Source organism: Pseudorasbora parva, chromosome 10 (genome assembly GCF_024679245.1).
Source record: "Pseudorasbora parva isolate DD20220531a chromosome 10, ASM2467924v1, whole genome shotgun sequence".
NCBI lineage: Eukaryota > Metazoa > Chordata > Actinopteri > Cypriniformes > Gobionidae > Pseudorasbora > Pseudorasbora parva.
In genome coordinates, this window is record NC_090181.1 from 44,622,580 (window position 1) to 44,642,546 (window position 19,967).

The 19,967-nt window shown below is 41.1% G+C and overlaps 1 protein-coding gene across 6 annotated transcripts in view; it reads right to left on the bottom strand.

The window, feature by feature from the left end:
* Positions 1–19,099, bottom strand: part of ddhd1a (DDHD domain containing 1a) — a 54,828-nt gene extending 35,729 nt beyond the window's left edge. For 2 of the 6 annotated variants that reach the window (XM_067456234.1, XM_067456231.1), the window contains exons 1-2: positions 14,866–16,327; positions 4,785–4,961 (exon numbers count right to left, since the gene is read on the bottom strand). In XM_067456234.1, the coding sequence (XP_067312335.1) occupies positions 4,785–4,961; positions 14,866–15,562 (874 nt within the window). In that variant the 5' untranslated portion in view covers positions 15,563–16,327. Of the gene's footprint in view, positions 1–4,784; positions 4,962–14,865; positions 16,328–17,098; positions 17,163–18,998 lie in introns of those variants that run through there. The other 4 variants (XM_067456232.1, XM_067456233.1, XM_067456236.1 and 1 more) reach the window with 4 other exon arrangements.
* Positions 19,100–19,967: the final 868 nt, after the last annotated feature.

Genomic DNA, 19,967 nt, shown 5'->3' on the forward strand with positions numbered 1-19,967 from the left:
ACACTTTGATTCCTTTGAACCACAGAGAAGTGTGTGACCAAAAGTGTAACACTCTGCATGGAAACTGCTGTTTAGACTAAAAATAAAAGAAGCTACAGCTGAGAGATGTGATTTAGACTGAGAACAACAGAGGTCCCCGTACAGAACTCCGTGGGACTACCTGATTAATATTGACGATGTTTTACACCTTATTCAGTCAAATCAGCTGGTAGGCCTAAAACTGGAACAGTGCAGCTGAAGAGACTTGGACAGACTGACTGGAGTGGATTAGGCACGTTTTTCTGGTTCTTTACGCGTGATTAAAAGTTGCATTCCAGTGGGAGAAAGCATTCATGTGACTCAATGTTTAAAACGCACGTAGGGTGTAATTGCGCATGACCTACATTCAGCTCCTTATGAGAACTCTTAAGTACAAGACTTTTTTGGAATAGAAACTACAGAAGCTTAACAGAGAGGAGGAGAAATATAATGATGGCGAATCTACTGCTGTAACATCTCAAAGTGCAGACTCGGCGGCACATTTACTGATGTTTTCTTTGTTGCAAAAGCATATTTTGAAGACAGTCATGACGAGGCCTTCTATCTCCGCCAGACTACAGTATTTGTGCAAATTGTGTGTCCGGATGAAAAAAATAGGGATGGCTCACTGGAGTTAATGCAAACACGGAGGCGCAATTCATTCCCCCTGAAACTCTCAAACGAGTGCGTCACAAAATCTATTCTGTCCACAGCGTTACTAAATAAAACAAAATAACTAAATGTGAGCAACAGAAAACAGAAAATAATCCGCAGACATGGGAGTGCAGCTCTTAAAGGGGCCACACTATATTCCAGCTCTAAAAGGGGCCACACTATATTCCAGCTCATAAAGGGGCCACACTATACTCCAGCTCATAAAGGGGCCACACTATACTCCAGCTCATAAAGGGGCCACACTATATTCCAGCTCATAAAGGGGCCACACTATACTCCAGCTCATAAAGGGGCCACACTATATTCCAGCTCTTAAAGGGGCCACATCATATTCCAGCTCTTAAAGGGGCCACACTATACTCCAGCTCTTAAAGGGGCCACACTATACTCCAGCTCTTAAAGGGGCCACACTATACTCCAGCTCATAAAGGGGCCACACTATATTCCAGCTCTTAAAGGGGCCACACTATATTCCAGCTCTTAAAGGGGCCACACTATATTCCAGCTCATAAAGGGGCCACACTATACTCCAGCTCATAAAGGGGCCACACTATACTCCAGCTCTTAAAGGGGCCACACTATACTCCAGCTCATAAAGGGGCCACACTATATTCCAGCTCTTAAAGGGGCCACACTATACTCCAGCTCATAAAGGGGCCACACTATATTCCAGCTCTTAAAGGGGCCACACTATACTCCAGCTCATAAAGGGGCCACACTATATTCCAGCTCTAAAAGGGGCCACACTATATTCCAGCTCTAAAAGGGGCCACACTATATTCCAGCTCATAAAGGGGCCACACTATACTCCAGCTCATAAAGGGGCCACACTATATTCCAGCTCTTAAAGGGGCCACACTATACTCCAGCTCTTAAAGGGGCCACATTATATTCCAGCTCTTAAAGGGGCCACACTATACTCCAGCTCATAAAGGGGCCACACTATATTCCAGCTCTTAAAGGGGCCACACTATACTCAAGCTCTAAAAGGGGCCACACTATACTCCAGCTCATAAAGGGGCCACACTATATTCCAGCTCTTAAAGGGGCCACATCATATTCCAGCTCTTAAAGGGGCCACACTATACTCCAGCTCATAAAGTGGTCACACTATATTCCAGCTCTTAAAGGGGCCACATTATATTCCAGCTCTTAAAGGGGCCACACTATACTCCAGCTCATAAAAAGGCCACACTATATTCCAGCTCTTAAAGGGACCACACTATACTCAAGCTCTAAAAGGGGCCAACACTATACTCCAGCTCATAAAGGGGCCACACTATATTCCAGCTCTTAAAGGGGCAACATTATATTCCAGCTCTTAAAGGGGCCACACTATATTCCAGCTCTAAAAGGGGCCACACTATATTCCAGCTCTTAAAGGGGCCACACTATACTCCAGCTCATAAAGGGGCCACACTATATTCCAGCTCTTAAAGGGGCCACACTATATTCCAGCTCTTAAAGGGGCCACATTATATTCCAGCTCTTAAAGGGGCCACACTATACTCCAGCTCATAAAGGGGCCACACTATATTCCAGCTCTTAAAGGGGCCACACTATACTCCAGCTCTTAAAGGGGCCACACTATACTCCAGCTCATAAAGGGGCCACACTATACTCCAGCTCTTAAAGGGGCCACACTATACTCCAGCTCATAAAGGGGCCACACTATATTCCAGCTCTTAAAGGGGCCATATTATATTCCAGCTCTTAAAGGGGCCACACTATACTCCAGCTCATAAAGGGGCCACACTATATTCCAGCTCTTAAAGGGGCCACACTATATTCCAGCTCTTAAAGGGGCCACACTATACTCCAGCTCTTAAAGGGGCCACACTATATTCCAGCTCTTAAAGGGGCCACACTATACTCAAGCTCTAAAAGGGGCCACACTATACTCCAGCTCTTAAAGGGGCCACACTATATTCCAGCTCTAAAAGGGGCCACACTATACTCCAGCTCTTAAAGGGGCCACACTATATTCCAGCTCTTAAAGGGGCCACACTATACTCCAGCTTTTAAAGGGGCCACACTATACTCCAGCTCTAAAAGGGGCCACACTATATTCCAGCTCTAAAAGGGGCCACACTATACTCCAGCTCTAAAAGGGGCCACACTATACTCCAGCTCTAAAAGGGGCCACACTATATTCCAGCTCTTAAAGGGGCCACATTATATTCCAGCTCTTAAAGGGGCCACACTATACTCCAATTCATAAAGGGGCCACACTATATTCCAGCTCTTAAAGGGGCCACATTATATTCCAGCTCTTAAAGGGGCCACACTATACTCCAGCTCATAAAAGGGCCACACTATATTCCAGCTCTTAAAGGGGCCACACTATACTCAAGCTCTAAAAGGGGCCACACTATACTCCAGCTCATAAAGGGGCCACACTATATTCCAGCTCTTAAAGGGGCCACATCATATTCCAGCTCTTAAAGGGGCCACACTATACTCCAGCTCTTAAAGGGGCCACACTATACTCCAGCTCATAAAGGGGCCACACTATACTCCAGCTCTTAAAGGGGCCACACTATACTCCAGCTCATAAAGGGGCCACACTATATTCCAGCTCTTAAAGGGGCCACATTATATTCCAGCTCTTAAAGGGGCCACACTATACTCCAGCTCATAAAGGGGCCACACTATATTCCAGCTCTTAAAGGGGCCACACTATACTCAAGCTCTAAAAGGGGCCACACTATACTCCAGCTCATAAAGGGGCCACACTATATTCCAGCTCTTAAAGGGGCAACATTATATTCCAGCTCTTATAGGGGCCACACTATATTCCAGCTCTAAAAGGGGCCACACTATACTCCAGCTCTTAAAGGGGCAACATTATATTCCAGCTCTTATAGGGGCCACACTATATTCCAGCTCTAAAAGGGGCCACACTATACTCCAGCTCTTAAAGGGGCCACACTATATTCCAGCTCTTAAAGGGGCCACACTATATTCCAGCTCTAAAAGGGGCCACACTATACTCCAGCTCTAAAAGGGGCCACACTATATTCCAGCTCTAAAAGGGGCCACACTATATTCCAGCTCTAAAAGGGGCCACACTATATTCCAGCTCATAAAGGGGCCACACTATACTCCAGCTCTTAAAGGGGCCACACTATACTCCAGCTCTTAAAGGGGCCACACTATATTCCTACTCGTTACAACCTCCTCCAGGTATGGTATGGTGCTGGTGCGCTCTCAGGTCCGCAGGACCGCTTTCACTGTGCCCTGTTTCTGAATTAAACTGCCAGTGTGAAAACTCCCTTTATTTACATTCTTAAAATGAGAGAAATCACTGCTTATTCTGAAATAAAGTTTACGCTTAGGCTTAAGAGACATGAACAAGTTCTTTGAAAAACATCTGTGGTCTTTGGTACATGTCTAGTCTTCATGCTCTGAGTATGGTTTCAGTAAATAATAAATGTACATTTGCATAAACCATGCATATTTGTCCATACCCATGCTGATTAGAGAATTAAAAACTTGAAACATTAATTTAAGGTACATTTAGAACGGATTAAAAAGTGCGATTAGTTGCGATTAATCGCGATTAAATATTTTAATCGATTGACAGCCCTGAGTTGAATGCATTCTAGTGTTTTGTGTGTAAGTTTTGACATTATCTCACTCCCCATATTTATTGTTCCTGGATTGAGACGAGCCAGTTTTAGGAGCTGGTGTGGAGCACATTTTTCCAGCCCAGGCAAATTTTCTGCAATGGAAACACACTGAGCGGTGCCAGATCGGGCGCTGGCTTCGGCACCAGCACCCGTAAGTGGAAGAGAGGCTTGTTTTTTTATGTTTTATAAATTGCACAAAGATCATATTACAGTCCTGAACGCAATAATATGCACCGTCATACACAAACATTTCTCGTAATTTTTCAACAGATACCGACAATAAGGGCAGGTGTGACCTTGTCACGAACAAAGCCTTTTGCTGATGGGCTCTTCATTTGTTTTTCAAATCCTTCTAAGCTAACAAACAGCCTCACATGCAGGAGGAATGCTCTCTCTTTACAGTCAACCTCTTTTGAGCAATTTCCAACCAAATGTTGTGCTAGTAGTGAATTCTCTCACCATCTTTCCTGTCCACAGTCTTGGCCAGCGTGTCTGTTTCAAAAGCGTCCTGTACCTGTTGTCCTCTGAAACAAGCCAGGTGTTCTTTCTCTATGAGGTCGCTCTCATCCTCCTCTACGGGTGTCCATGTGCCGTCGATGAACCACTGGCCTCTCATCACAGGGATGCAATCCTGTTCTACAAGGTGGGACACACAAAATAACAACAGAACAGTAAAGGACACAGATTTTTTTTTTACTAATCAAACATTTAGTAACCTTGGTTAAATGGCATTTTAAGAAGGATTTTTCAATGTTGTACTTGCAAATAAAACATTATTGGAGCATGTTTTACAAGAAAATACTATTAAAGGTCTTTCTACTTCAAAATATCTTAATGAGTCCAATGTGTTATTTGCTATTGCTTTGTAATCATTTGTTTTAAAGCGGTGGTTCCGTGTTTTTTTTCTTTCTAGGCTTGGTTGTGTTTATGGGGCGCAGTATAACATGTCTTACTAATTATTATAATTTTTTTTAAACACCTTATTTTTCTTCTATTCAACGTTTATTCCACACCGCTGTCTCCACTGTCCTTTGAACGGCTCGTTTGCTTCCTGCTTCTATGAAGCCCATCCCTCTGAAAAACGCAATGGTCTTAGATTGGTCAGATGGCCAAATGTATTTTCCTGTATCTTGATTGGCTGAAGTGCCAAGCACAGGTTGTCCTGGAAACGCCACGCCCCTTCCCATTATGGGCAGATGTCAAATCAGCGGTGACTAGCGAGGGTTTATGATGTCACCAATCCAGGAAGAAGCTTGCTGTAGTCCAAACCGGCCATTTTTGTAGGCAATAAACTGCCGTTACTTTAAAAGACAATATCTCTGTTTGCATTGAACTGTCAGCGCTGTAACTTTGCAGATACTGTTTATGCTCAAGCAGCAACATTACACACTAACTAAAGTTAAAAAGTGAAATCGTATGCAACCACCCCTTTAAAGTAAATCCTACATCAATTTTTCAGTGTACATACACTATATTGCCAAACGTATTGGGAAACCCCTCCAAATCATTGAATTCAGGTGTACAGACACTTCATGGCCACAGGTGTATAAATCAAGCACTAGGCCTGCAGACGCTTCTACACACATTAGTGAAAGAACGGGTCGCTCTCAGGAGCTCAGTGAACTCAAGCGCGGTGCCGTGATCGGTTGCCACCTGTGCAATAAGTCCATTCATGAAATTTCCTCACTACTAAATATTCCACGCTCAACTGTTAGTGGGATTATAACAAAGTGGAAGCAACTGGGAAAAACAGCAGCTCAGCCACGAAGTGACAGATCATTAAGCGGGGTCAGCGCATGCTGAGGGTCACAGTGTGTAGAAGTCACCAACTTTCTGCAGAGTCAACAGCTCCAGACCTCCAAACTTCATGTGTCCTTCAGATGAGCTCAAGAACAGTGTAGAGAGCTTCATGGAATGGGTTTCCATGGCCGATCAGCTCATCCAAGCCTTACATCACCAAGTGCAATGCAAAGCGTGGGATGCAGTGGAGTAAAGCAGCTGCTACTGGACTCTAGAGCAGTGCTTCCCAACCACGATCCTGGAGACACACCAACACTGCACATTTTGCATGTGTCCCTAATCAAACACTCCTGATTCAAATGATCATCTTATTAGTGGAGACTCAAAGACCTGAAATGGGTGTGGCAGATAAAGGAGACATGCAAAATGTGCAGTGTTATGTGCCTCCAGGATTGTGGTTGGGAAACACTGCTCTAGAGCAGTGAGACGTGTTCTCTGGAGTGACCAATCACGCTTCTCTGTCTGGCAATCCCATGCACGAGTCTGGGTTTGGCAGCTGCCAGGAGAACGGTACTTGGCATAGGTTTGCAGTAGGTTTGGCATTAGGGCTGCATGATAAATCGCAATAAAACCGCACGCAATTTGGCAGAGGCTGCGATTATCGCATGCTCAGCTTCTCAGAGCAGAATGATCAGTAGTAAACGCTGCTCCGCAAGCCTCTCACACAGGGAACTCCAAGTATATGCCACAGAAGTACGATATCTCACGTCATTCACGGAAATCGCTATAGCTATGAACTTCATACTATCAGCGAGCTGAATCAAAATTAAAACGTTTTGATTAAACATCACTAAATGCTTCTCATGTTTGGAAAGATGTTTGATGCATGTTATAAGCAACTCAAACTCTCAGTGCTTTCAGATGGAACAGCATTTACTACTGATCACAGTCGTCCTACACTGACAAACTACTCATAATAATCATGATAAGCATGTTTTCATGTAAATAGCGATTTATCGTGCAGCCCTATTTGGCATTGTGCCAACCTTGTGGGAACAGTTTAACCCGATTGAACAGCTTTAGGATGAATTAGAGCAGAGACTGCAAGCCAGGCCTTTTTGCCCAACATCAGTGCCTGACCTCACTAATGCGCTTCTAGAAAAATGGTCAAATTTCCATAAACACACTCCTAAACCTTGAGGAAAGCCTTCCCACAAGAGCTGAAGCTGTGACAGATGCAAAGGGTGTGCCAACTCCATATTAAACCCTACGGCAGGGTTATTCAAATCTTGCTCTGGAGGAGCAATGCGCTGCAGAGTTTAGCTTCAACCCTGATCAAACTCACACACCTGTGATTTTCTAATGATCCTAAAGACATTGGGTGCGTTTACATGCACACCAGTTAGCTGATAACTCAAAAATTCAGCTTATTGAAATAATCAGTTTTCCCCGTTTACATGCACACCAGTAAACTGACAACGCAAGTAACCCGCTTTTACATGACTTTATTAATAAACCGGGATATTACCATGCAGTGATGTCAAAAATAATAATGTCCGTATGGGACTAAGTTTTTCAAATGTTTCGTCAGTTGTGATGTTAAATAAAGTGTGCGCCGTGTCAGTGGGAGATTTACGGCTCATATTATCCCTCATCAGTTCCAGATGCACCGTTTTGACTGAACCTCTTCTACTTCTGCTGCATGAGATGAGAACACATCTTTACAATTTTCTGGGTCTTAAAAGAGTCTGCGTTTGGGATATATGTCCTTAGTTCATGTTAAACGCTAGCTCGCTCTGTCTGGATGCTTTTAAATCTGCTCGAAGTTTGCGTTTTTCTCCTATCACACATGCACACTTCAATAAGCCGACAGAAAGCAGGTTAATGTGTTTACATGCAGCACGAAATCGAGGTAAGATGCAAAAAACAACATGTCCTGACCTGTTTATGCTCACGCCGTTTATGACCTTACTCCGATAAAAGAAAACAGGTTACCGCGTTTACATGACCATGTTCAATGTCGGCTTATTAGGCAAAATCGGCTTAAGAACATGCATGTAAATGCACCCATTGATGAGCATGTTTAGGGGCCTGTACCATGAAGCCGGTTTAGCTGGCTAGCCTGATTTGTTTAAGCTTAGTTTGTGCCAATCCTGGGTTTTAGGTACCATTAAAGTGGTACCATTAAAGGCTTTTAGCTGTGTTCATCTCTATAGTAACTTGCGCTCCACAGCTAACCTGCTCTGAGACAGCTTATGTTCTGGATAAGAGATCTGAAACTGAAACTGGACCAATCAGCTGTGAGTAAAGTGACACATCTCTGATGCAATAAAGCCACTCCCCCTGTTTCTGCTCCAAATTAAAGGTCACTACATAGCAAATGGATTAAAAAAACTAAAGCCTCTGGCTTTTAACAATGCTTATTGATGTAATTATTATACCCTTAATCAATTACACATTTATCATTTTAGTTAATCAATCATCAATAGGCACTTTGTTAAAATTAATATAGCTTACATAGTCATATAAATAAGCTTTAAAATCAATAAATAAAACTATTAAAAAAAGATGCTTACTGATCTAAAATGTTCAATTTTCTCTATATCAACATAACTTTTACTTGCATTGACGTATACTATTTTTTCTTTAAGTTGTCCTCTTTCATAGACAGCTTTTCTTATTGCTATGTATTTTTTTTTTATTCTTAATATTTTTCAATCATGTAATATTCTGCAGAAGAAAGAAATTAATCTCACTGCTTGTCTCGCGAGAAGTTAATCTCAGTTCCAAAGCCTGTGATTGGATGTTCACTGCTGATGTCACAGCCTATGATTGGCTGTTCACTGCTGATGTCACAGCTAAACTCCTGAACTCAGGATCAAAGACTGAGTTGACCGAGCAAGCTGATGATCGGCATCATGGGACCAACAAACCCTTAATACAATGGTTTGGTTTTGTAAACTCAAAACTAATCCTGTAACCCTGAGTTTGTTAAACTACCACCATGGTACAGGCCCCAGGTGTGTTTGATTAGGGTTATTAGAGCTAAACTCTGCAGCGCATTGGCCCTCCAGGGCAAGATTTGAATAACCCTGCCCTACGGATTAAAAATGGGATGTCATTAAATTTCATGTGCATGTGAAGGCAGGCGTCTCAAAACGTTTGGCAATGTAGTGTACCTGTAAAAGATTTACACACTAATTACTGGCAACACACACACCTCTCACCTGACAGACTGAAGTGATTCACCATCACCTGAGATGCTAATACAGTTAATCATTATGCAGAAAACTAAACATGTAGCCTTTAAGATTAAGCTCAGAATAGAGGTCCTTATTTTCGGTGAAATAAACTACGTTTCTTCACTCTTACAAACATTATCTTTTTTTTAACTTGTTATTGTTATACAATTTAGTGGTTTAAAATCACTCATTTAACATTTGAATTCAAATGGAAGAATCAATACAGGTTTGACTTGTTGTATTTATTTGCATAAATTACTTGCAATGTTGAGAATTCTCAATAAAACTTTGCTTAGAAAAAGAGAGAGAGATCTTAATTCACACCTGACGTGAACAAAACTCCAGGCGTCACAGACACCAACGACTGTCAATAATTCAGCAGACAGGGCAGGTACTCTTCATGGAGTGATGCGCATGTTTACAAGCACACAAGCTTGTGTTCACTAACACTGGAAGGACGGGCGAATCTTAAAATATCAAACTGTGTGTGTGTTTATTTCCTTTGTTATTTTTTTTTTTTATATATTAACAGTCATTTAATCACTTAATTATTCCACTTAACCATTTATTCAAATGTATTATTTTACTGGAAAGAATTGTATTAGATCGATTAGGTGTATATCTTGGTACCACAGGTAAACCAATTTGGCTTTAAGGCACAGCATAGTATATTTGTGTATGTAAATGGTAAATGGTAAATGGACTGCATTTATGTAGCGCTTTTATCCAAAGTGCTTTACATGTTTGCCTCACATTCACCCATTCATACACCGACGGCGATGTCAGCCATGTAAGGCGCCATCCAGCTCGTCGGGAGCAGCTGGGGTTAGGTGTCTTGCTCATGGACACCTTGACACTTGGTCAGGTGGAACCGGGGATTGAACCACCAACCTTCTGGTTTGTAGACAATCTACATGAACCACTGAGCCACTGCCGCCCCATATGTATATATTATGAACTGAAAGAAATAGTATAATTGTATAAAAGACAATTGTTATAATTGACGCCTCTAAGACTTTTAATAGCGCTAATCACCAAAAGTTGTTTAATAGACTAAGACAAAGGTGTGTGCCTAATAGCATACTAAGGATTTTGGTATATTGGTACAATTGGGTAATAGTCTCTCAGCTCCTTTTGGAGATGGTAATTGATTGCAGCCCTTTTTAATGTTTATATTAATATACTGTCAATTGGCTTTCAACAGCGGCTAAATGTGTTCTGAATCGTATTATGGGATTAAATATGATGTGCAAAATAATGCACAGACGATTGTTGCCATTATGTAGAACATAACGGCATAATGACTTAAAATTTCAAGATTTTTATTAAAGTACTAAATGTATGCACTAAAACTAAATATTTGGGGCATATCATTAATGATGAAATGAGTGATGATGATGATGCCGATTGTTATGCCCAAGCTAATTTGTTGGTGAAAAAGTTTTTGATGTGTTCGGATCAGGTCACGATGAACCTTTTTAGATTTAGAGCACACTATACTATACTCCCTGTGGGTTAAGTTTAAAAGAGTGAGTCTATGTAAGCTCTTAAGGTTGCCTACAATTATTGTATGAGGATTGTATAGAAAAAACTGAGGTGGAGTAGTGCAGGTAATCTATTTTTTATGTGGGTAAAAAACTTTTACGGTTTTAATGAGAAATTGTGATGTATAAATGTCGGCTGGATAATTCACAGAATGCTATTATTATGCTGTTGTCAAACCCAAGGTGAAGTCATTTTGGGAGAGTTGTAGTACGTTGTTGTCTAATGGACCTTGAGTCTAGAAATAAAGGTTACTTATGAAAATTACTTATTTTCCTTGCTTTTGTAGTGCATTTTATTGTTGTTTAATCCTATGATTGTGTGTTTTCAAGAGATATTTATCTCCATGAGTTCATCTGAGAATGCCTGTATTGTAAGATTTGTAACCTCACAGGATGTTGTGAAGCAGTAATTTTGCCCACACTTTAGTTTAGGGTCTGATTCTCACTATTAACAAACTTTTAAATATGACTTTTACGCCTTTATTATTTACTGTTTATTAATAGTTAGTAAGGTTAAGTTAAGCATGTGGAATATGATCATGCATAATAATAATAATAAGGCATTAATATGTGCTTTATAAGTGCTAATCAGACAATATCCTAATAATATGCAATCAATCAATCAATCAACTTTATTTATATCGCGCTTTTACAATGACGATTGTTTAAAAGCAGCTTCACAGTGTTAAACAGGACAATACTGCAACATTGAACAAAATTAGATTTTTTGAAATTCAAAATTTGAAAATGTTGCAAAAAAAATTGATTTGGCTAGTTTGATTTGAATAGTTAATAGAATTAAATATGACCTAATTAATGCATTTAATTTGTATATTTAGTTGAATAACTTGGATTATAATTTTAGTGTCCCCAATGCATGAGCAACTAGTTGGAGCCTAAACGAAAGGATGAAGTCTGAGCATCTCTCCAACAGCGACTGACACACAAACCCTTTTATTGCCGTTACAGGGCCTGATTTTCACCGTGGGATTGCGCATATTGCCCATAATTCTACAAAATCCTGCAGATTTTGAGCTCACACCGAAAGTGCACACACATAAAGCCGCCTCTCAGCTAGGGCTGGGCAATTTTCCCCCCTAATACGATTTTTTTCCTGCCCGCCATTTAAAACAAAACAATTGCAAACTGTACATATATTTTAAATATATATATATTTATTATATTTAATTAAAGTGCATCAACAAAAAAAACAAAGATTGTTAAACATCCAAATTATTTATACTGTATTTGGATTGAGCTAATAAACAACAAAAAAATCCTAACTAAAATAATTATTATAACATTAGTGTGTTAGTATTTGTACAAGAGTGATATATTTCTCAAGTAAAACCAAACTTTTATTTTGACGGGTTGCCTTGAATACCTTCGAGTTTCTTTGTGTTTATGACAGGACGGTGGTTTTTCTTAAATTAAATGGTAAAATGCTCATGAAGTGACTCTGAGCGGCTCCGGAGATGACGGACGTCATGCGTTTGTCCTCGTATGAGATGGAAACGCGTGATTGTCACACGCAATTCTATGTAGGCCTATGTGTTTGAGGTAAACTGCGGGTTACACCTTTCACACACACACACACACACACACACACACGCACACGCACGCACGCAGGACACTCAGGATTCGTAGCCTAAATAGTCTTTTTGCTGTTTAATATTCACATACACTACCACCAGATGGGTTGGTCTAGCAACAAGTGCCAGCCACTTCACAGATAGTTGCGTGTTCTGTTAACACAATCAGAGCGTAAAAATACAGGATATTTCACGGGAAAATACTAAAACGGGAAGACAGCGGTAAAAGAGCTAAAATATGTAAGAAACCCGGACAAACGGGAGGGTTGACAGCTATGGCTCGGTTACAGGTGACAATACCTCCACCCACACTAAAGACCCGTTGCAACTCCACACGACTGAAGTCGAAGAGCATTTTTTTGGAAGGAGCTGCTCTCTTTCGCCGGGTGTTTCTGCCGTGTGGTTTGTGTATGCGCGCGCTGCCCTCGGGAGAGGGGAGGGGCAGAGGGCTGCGCCGCAGGGAGCGTGCTACGGAAGCCCTGAAGGAAGATTTGCCGAATGCATAATGTATTTATTGCACTATGCGGCCGAGGGGGAGACAGCAGCCACTTAAAGTGACAGCAGCCTAATAAACTTGCCGCCGAAATATGAGATGATATTAAAAATATCTATACGGAAGTTTTTCCCCATGGTATCGTGGTCAAAATGGTGGTCAGTGAAAATGCTAAGTGGCTAAAACCCCTAGCCACTGTGACTGGTGAGCAAAGTGAATGTCAAGCCCTGTACCGACAAAACACAGCGGGCACAGGTGAGACCTGAACAGCACATACTGCTATTTGAGTTTCGACTAAACTCATTTAAGCCTTGCAAACATTTGAGAGCAAGACACAAAGAGAACTTGCGCATACTGAGGTGTGTGTGTGTGTGTGTGTGTGTGCTGGATCTGTGCATTATGTCCTAAATTATGTTTTTATTGTTAATCAAACATCAAATGACACAAAAATCACACACTGCTCTTGACTGAATAACTTCTGTAACTATAATTTATACAGTGAACATTATAATATGCAGTTATTTTATAATTTTGATTACTTTATTCAATTTCCGTATCTGAAAACTACTGTTAGATACCTGAAAAGAACTGTTTATGTTATATGCATCTTTGCTCTACTCTATGTATTTGTGCTGTTGCTTGTAGTTTGATTATGTGTTCTTGTTTTGATTATTTTTATCTGACAAATGTTCTAATTTATAGCACATACCGAACAGTGACCCTAAAACCGTGATACAAACCGAACCGCAAACTCATTATGCTACCGTGTTAGTGCGAGACTATTTTTAGCCTTGTTAGTGGTATTAACTAGCCTGACGTGGTCATCCTCAACTCTAGTCAGAATATGAGTCTGATGCTCCATTGGGCTGTGATTATGGGGCGTTTCAACCGAACCAGGAAAGACCTCCATTGAACAGACCTACAACCAATCAGAGCAACGAAGCGACGCATAACATTAGCTGTCAAATGTCAGCAGAGCTCAACTGTACTGTGTTGCCAATTCTGCGTTTTTTCTGCGGGTTGTTTTCTATGTCCGTGGGTTGAAGCGACTATTATGTGATATATGGACCCATGAGTGTGAATATTAGCAGCAACCTTGCCAAAATAACACACATTTTACCCCCCAAATGCCATTTTTTTCCCGGAGAACCCCCCGAGAAGCTATTGTTTAGGGCTAGTAGTTGGCGGGTTTTGTTGTAAAAACTTGGCAACGCTGTCTGCACACTCTAAATAATGCTGGGTGAAAAACAACCCAAGTTGGGTTGAAAATGGACAAACCAAGAAATTGGGTGGTTTGAATGGGCCCATTTACTAGGGATCTAACAACCCAATTTCTGGGTTTGTCCATTTCCAACCCAACTTGGGTTGTTTTCAACCCAGCATTTTTTAAAGTGTACGTGCTGGATTAAACGATCTTTGCCGGTGTTGTGAAAATAATTTAATGATACACAGTTACTTACCCAACATGATCATCATTTCTGAGAGAAATTGTGAAGGTGATGCAGATACAAACAAGCTCTCCGTTTAGGATTTGAACAAATATAACCCAAGCCCCTTTGATGACGTGATGATTACGTGACTGTTGATCATCTGTCTGTCATCGCCTAAAGCTCACCCTGATGATCTCATTGGTCAGTTTCTGTTCGGAGATAATTACTCCTCTATGGAGCGAGGCCAGACCGAACCGCCCGACCTAAAAATGTTGTGGGCGGGGCTAAGTTCGGCTGGCATCCAGGCTGGGTATTAACTAGCAATTTAATTGTACTTATTATATGCCCCATATACTAACGTTATAAGCTAATCTGTTTTTAGAGATAATGCTCTTTACATTCGATTGAAAGCACATCCCAGAGAACGATCTACTCGGTAACCATGTTTTAATTTAAATCAATGTGACTGTACTTGAAACCATCAATGAGCAATACTTACGATTCCAGTACACCGGATAGCACTCTTTGTTTCTCACATCGACCTCATAGAGTCCTCCTCGGACACACACTGCTTCTGTAGTGAGGTCCACACTTTCTGATCTCTCCTCGATGGCCGCATGCGTCCCCAATGTTGGGTCGCCTCCATTGAGACCCTCATCTTTGAGAAGCTGGTCTTCATCCCGGCCCTCTTTGCCCCTCTCTGGGTTTAGCTCACAGAATCTGCGATACATGATTTCTATCCTGAGAGAGTCGTGTCCCATAAAGGGCTTCCATGTCTTTTTGTCCTCTTTGTAAAACCACCTGACTTCCTCCGGTCCCAGTTCAGTGACCACCTCGAATCGGCGTTTGGAGGAGCCGGGCCGCTTCCGAATGTCGAGGAGACGATCCTTCTCGTGGTAGTCCGGGACAGGGGTTGTGCAGTAATTCGTGACTTCGCTTGTATGGAGGTAGCTGACGACGGAAGTTGTGCTTAGGTCCAGATGGCCTCTGGGAAGGATGTCCGATGTTTTGAGCCTCAGCGTCATTCCGTCCCGTGGTGAAGGGTGCCTGTCCCTGTCCGGCTGCAATGCGTACATCCCTCTCCCAATGGACTCATCGTAGAGGCTGATGAAGTCATCGCTCCACTCTCTATTGCCAAAAGACAGTTTATTGCCAGGATTGTTAATAAAGCGTGTCTTCTTAGTATGACTGCTCATAACTCCTTGCTTGTGGAGCAGAGCCTGCGGCTGTCCCAAGTGGAGCTGGCCTGAGATGTCATTTAACAAGGGTCATGGACCATGGTGGCCTATTGTAATCACTATTATCTAACAACTAAATTACACAATGACAGGTTAGTCAGCTTTTTCCCGCGTGCTCCCTCAAAGTTTTTCCCGCAAACGTCAATAGAACGTTCGTTCAAAGTTATCAGGGCTTCAATAATGCTCTCAACATGTTAATACGTCATACATAGAACGTTCAAAAGTAACATTCCCACAATGTGTGCGGGGTGACCAAATAGAACGTTCAGATAAACAACACGTTTTGTAAAACATTTAAAAAAAACACTGACGTTTTCAGAATTTAAAAAGCGACCGTTAGCAAAACGATCTTTTTGTTAGCTGGCTACCTGGGAATATGACGTCACATCACAATAAAAAGTAAACTTACCCCGCTTAAACGCACATTAAACGACTCTATGTCATGCTATTTAGCTGTTTTATAACGCGGATAAGGAGAAGAACCGGTCTGACAGACGGCACTGATTCCTGCCTGCGATCTCCACTACCGGATTGTGCTCGTGCAAACCTGCCGTCCACCGGAGCGCGTCATCATTTCACCGAATCACGCTCTTCCGCTCTGTAGTGTTTATCCATAAATGAGTCCGTGTCACAAATAGAAACATAAGTCCGTGCACTATTCCAGCCAGTCTGAGGGCGGCAGGGAAATGCACTGACCTGCTGGCTCACTGACAAGTGCGGGATGTGCGACCTTACGTCACAGCCGACGTAGTGCGTAAGCGGGCTGGTCACCTTGCCAGAGCGCGCACGTTCTCGTGCACGCGCTGGGGGCTACACGTGCTCTGTATCTTGGTTTGAATAAAAAGGAATTTGGTTAAATACGATCTTATCTAATGTTATATTTTGTAATAAAATGTGATAAAGGACTGTAGTTTTTTAAGAGACCTAGGCTGCATCGGCTGTGATTATCTTAATTATGAAATACATATCTTCATACCACACATCATGCTAATGTCTGTGAGAGATGTTATTTACCCTGAAGCACAAAACCAGTCATACGGGTTATTTGTTTGAAATTGAGATTTATACATTATATATTTATGGTAGGAAATTTACAAATCTTTATTAAACATGATTTTTCCTTCATATCCAATGATTATGAACCAATGATATCCAATGATTTTTGGCATAAAACAGAAAAATAGGGTGTCAAAATTGTACCTTTAGGGGTACAACATGCTTGTCGCTGGGGCAGTACCCTTAAAATGGCATCTTTGTACCTTTTTTACTCCTAAAAGGTGCATATTAGTATCTTTGAGTACAAATGCGTACCATAAGGTAATACTATGAACCTTTTTGTGGTAAAAATGGTACAAAGTTGTCCTTTTAAGGCTACTGCCCCAGCGACAAGCTATTGTACCCCTAAAGGTACAATTTTGACACCCTATCTTTCTGTGAGAAACATTTATAATTTTGACCAATACAATGTTTTGTTGACTATTGCCACAAATATACCTGTGATTTTGTGCTCCTCCAGGGTCGCAAATAGTTTGAACCTCAAACCTTTCCATCCAGGATCCTTAATACCAACAAACATCCACAAAAAAGTGTTACACAATCCCATAGCTGACTATACAGATCATGATAATCAGAGGAAATCTGGAAATGCAGTAATGATAGCTGAGGTTTTCCAGATGAAGGAATTTATTATTAGCTCAAACTTACAGTTTTTCTCGTTTTTCTTACAGTCTACAGACGTGACATCGACACATTCTGAATGAATGTCAATTAACACTGCAAAACACACTCTTTTGGCAAAACAGTTCAGTATTCAGTGCATAATAAAGAGGTTTATTCTAGTAATGCATTTAACATCAAAACTACATGTGTGTTCCCTGTTAATGTGATAACAAATCCAGCTAGATACAGAAATACATGAATTAATACACGTTTTTCATGTTATTTAATTAAAAAAAAAAAAATGTATTTCAAAGTTCTTTAATGCTGCTGTCCGTAGTTTTTTTTTGTGTGTTCAAGATATACAAAACATTTATTTTGAGAATGTACCACACTGTGTTTTTGTCTTACCCTGAATCCTTATGGTACATTTATAATAAGTGTTTATATTGATAATATGATATATATGATATGACATATCTAATATGATAAACAGAGCTGCTTTACCTTATAATCATGACCGGAAACGCGGAAATAGTGCCGGCGGCTGTGTCCCATCCCGTCATAATAAAAGTCCCGGTATTTGCGAGGCGTGTGTTTGTGTAACAATCGCTCCAGCAGCCGTGCTCAGCTCCTCAACATTCGGTCCTGCTCTGCTTTACACTACAGTGACGTTAATAATGTTACTGTCTGGAGATGATAAAATTAGATTTTGGTGAAAATCGGACACACAGTCTAGGAGGAGTTTGAAAAAGTAGGTTTTGAAATAAAATAAAAAATGGTATCCATGTTCTTGGCATGACCCATATAATCCATTAAAGGGATAGTTCACCCAAAAATGAAAATTTTATGTTTATCTGCTTACCCCCAGGGCATTCAAGATAGGTGTCAAATGTATACGATATGGCGTATCTCAATGGGATACAAGCTGGGCCGCATTAATGCACGGGCTTACCTGGGCTTAAGATGGGCTCCGATGAGGCCGGAAAATATTTTAACCAGATTTTAAAATACATTGGCTGTCCAATTAAAATGACGCCTCTCACTCATTGAACCCTGCCATCATCAGTCGCAGTGAGCATTATTTAATGTCTTGTCTGAAATCCAGTGGTGTAACGTCTGGTCATCAGGTATGCACGTGCAATGGGCCCGGGCCAATAGGGCGGCCGCCCATGGGAACTTTTAAAATATTTAATATTTAATATTTTTTATTATAGGCAAGAGTCCAGTGTTGATTTGAAAGGCTAAAGCATTGGGTTAATTCACTCTCAGCCGCTGGCCGCTTGGTCTTCACTTTAACTTTAATTTAGCAAACAAAAAAATGCTCCAAACATTTTTCTAAATTAACTTGATAAAGAAACAAAACAAAATATAACTTTGACATAAAAACTGAACTATTTTAATGGCTGCAACAATGTTAAGGAGGATAAAAAAACATGGGAAGGGCTAGGGCCTAGATTTGAGCTTCTTAAGTGTTCATTTTTCACAAAAGTAACGCAAGTATCAAACTCATTTAAATTTTATCTCTTGTTGTTTGATTCATATTAACAGCAGATACAGCAGTAGGTACTGTATATTACACAGCTTTCACACGTGATTTCTGTACTTGCTACGTACGTGCACAGACATAACCAACTGTTTTCTTCTGAATGTTGTGTATTTCTGACATAACCAATGTAAGCATTTGACAGTTTAATTGCAATAACGTAAAATGAAAGATAAATAGTTTAATACTCACGGATGCTCTGACATCCAACTCTCTGTGTGTGCTCCAGTTGTGAGTGATAAGGCTTTAAAACGCATAAAAATGATGATATTTAATGATGATGAAGAACTGCAATGTCACATGAGCGTGTCTGCAAAAGAGCTCATCAAAACAAACAAGCTTTGTCTGTTCACGAGCTGTGAAGGCTCCGCCCTCTGGGGTGGGGAACAGCAGCTCATTTGCATTTAAAGGAGACGCACTCAAAACAGCTAGTTTTTCTTAAACCCAAAAATAGACACACTCTGGGGACACCTGAGACTAATATTACATCTTGTAAAAGGGGCATAATAGGTGCCCTTTAAGAACAAATGTTCGAAACGTTGATGCACTTTAAAAAAGTGAATGTCGTTGCATTTCAATAAAAGATGCGATGCTTGATTTGGTTTATTTTTTCCTTTTGCGCTCTTTTGCACCCTCTTGTGGACATAGGAGACAATTCAGTTCACTCCAACATTAATTATTGCCTTTATAATTCAAAAATAAATCGAATTTTGCTCATATTTTAGAAAGAATTTAGCTTTTCAGCCACTTTGACAGCCCTGTTGAAGTGTCTCCATCATCAAGCCCCTGCTCTTGGACTGTTTTCTACAGGCTCTAATAGGCAGTTATCATGAAATGTACTTTGGAGCAACAATTCGGGCTCATGTGGGAATGTCAAGGGGCCCCAACCTGGCCCCGGCACAGTATGTCAAGCAGCCGTTGTCCTTTTAGCCATGTTTCCAGGGACGCTAAAGCTATGCCTGTGTGCTGCTCCTCATATATTACTCCGCTGTGATTTGTGTTCAGTCAGACCAGTGCTTGTAGATCCCGTGATTTCCAAGCAGAGAACACAATGTATGTGTCTGCTGATACTGTTTACATGGTCTGCGAGACTGACTTTAGTTCAACTGTCCAGCTAATGCTCTACAAGTGTGCAGCTGTTATCTGACTGCCTGTGATGTT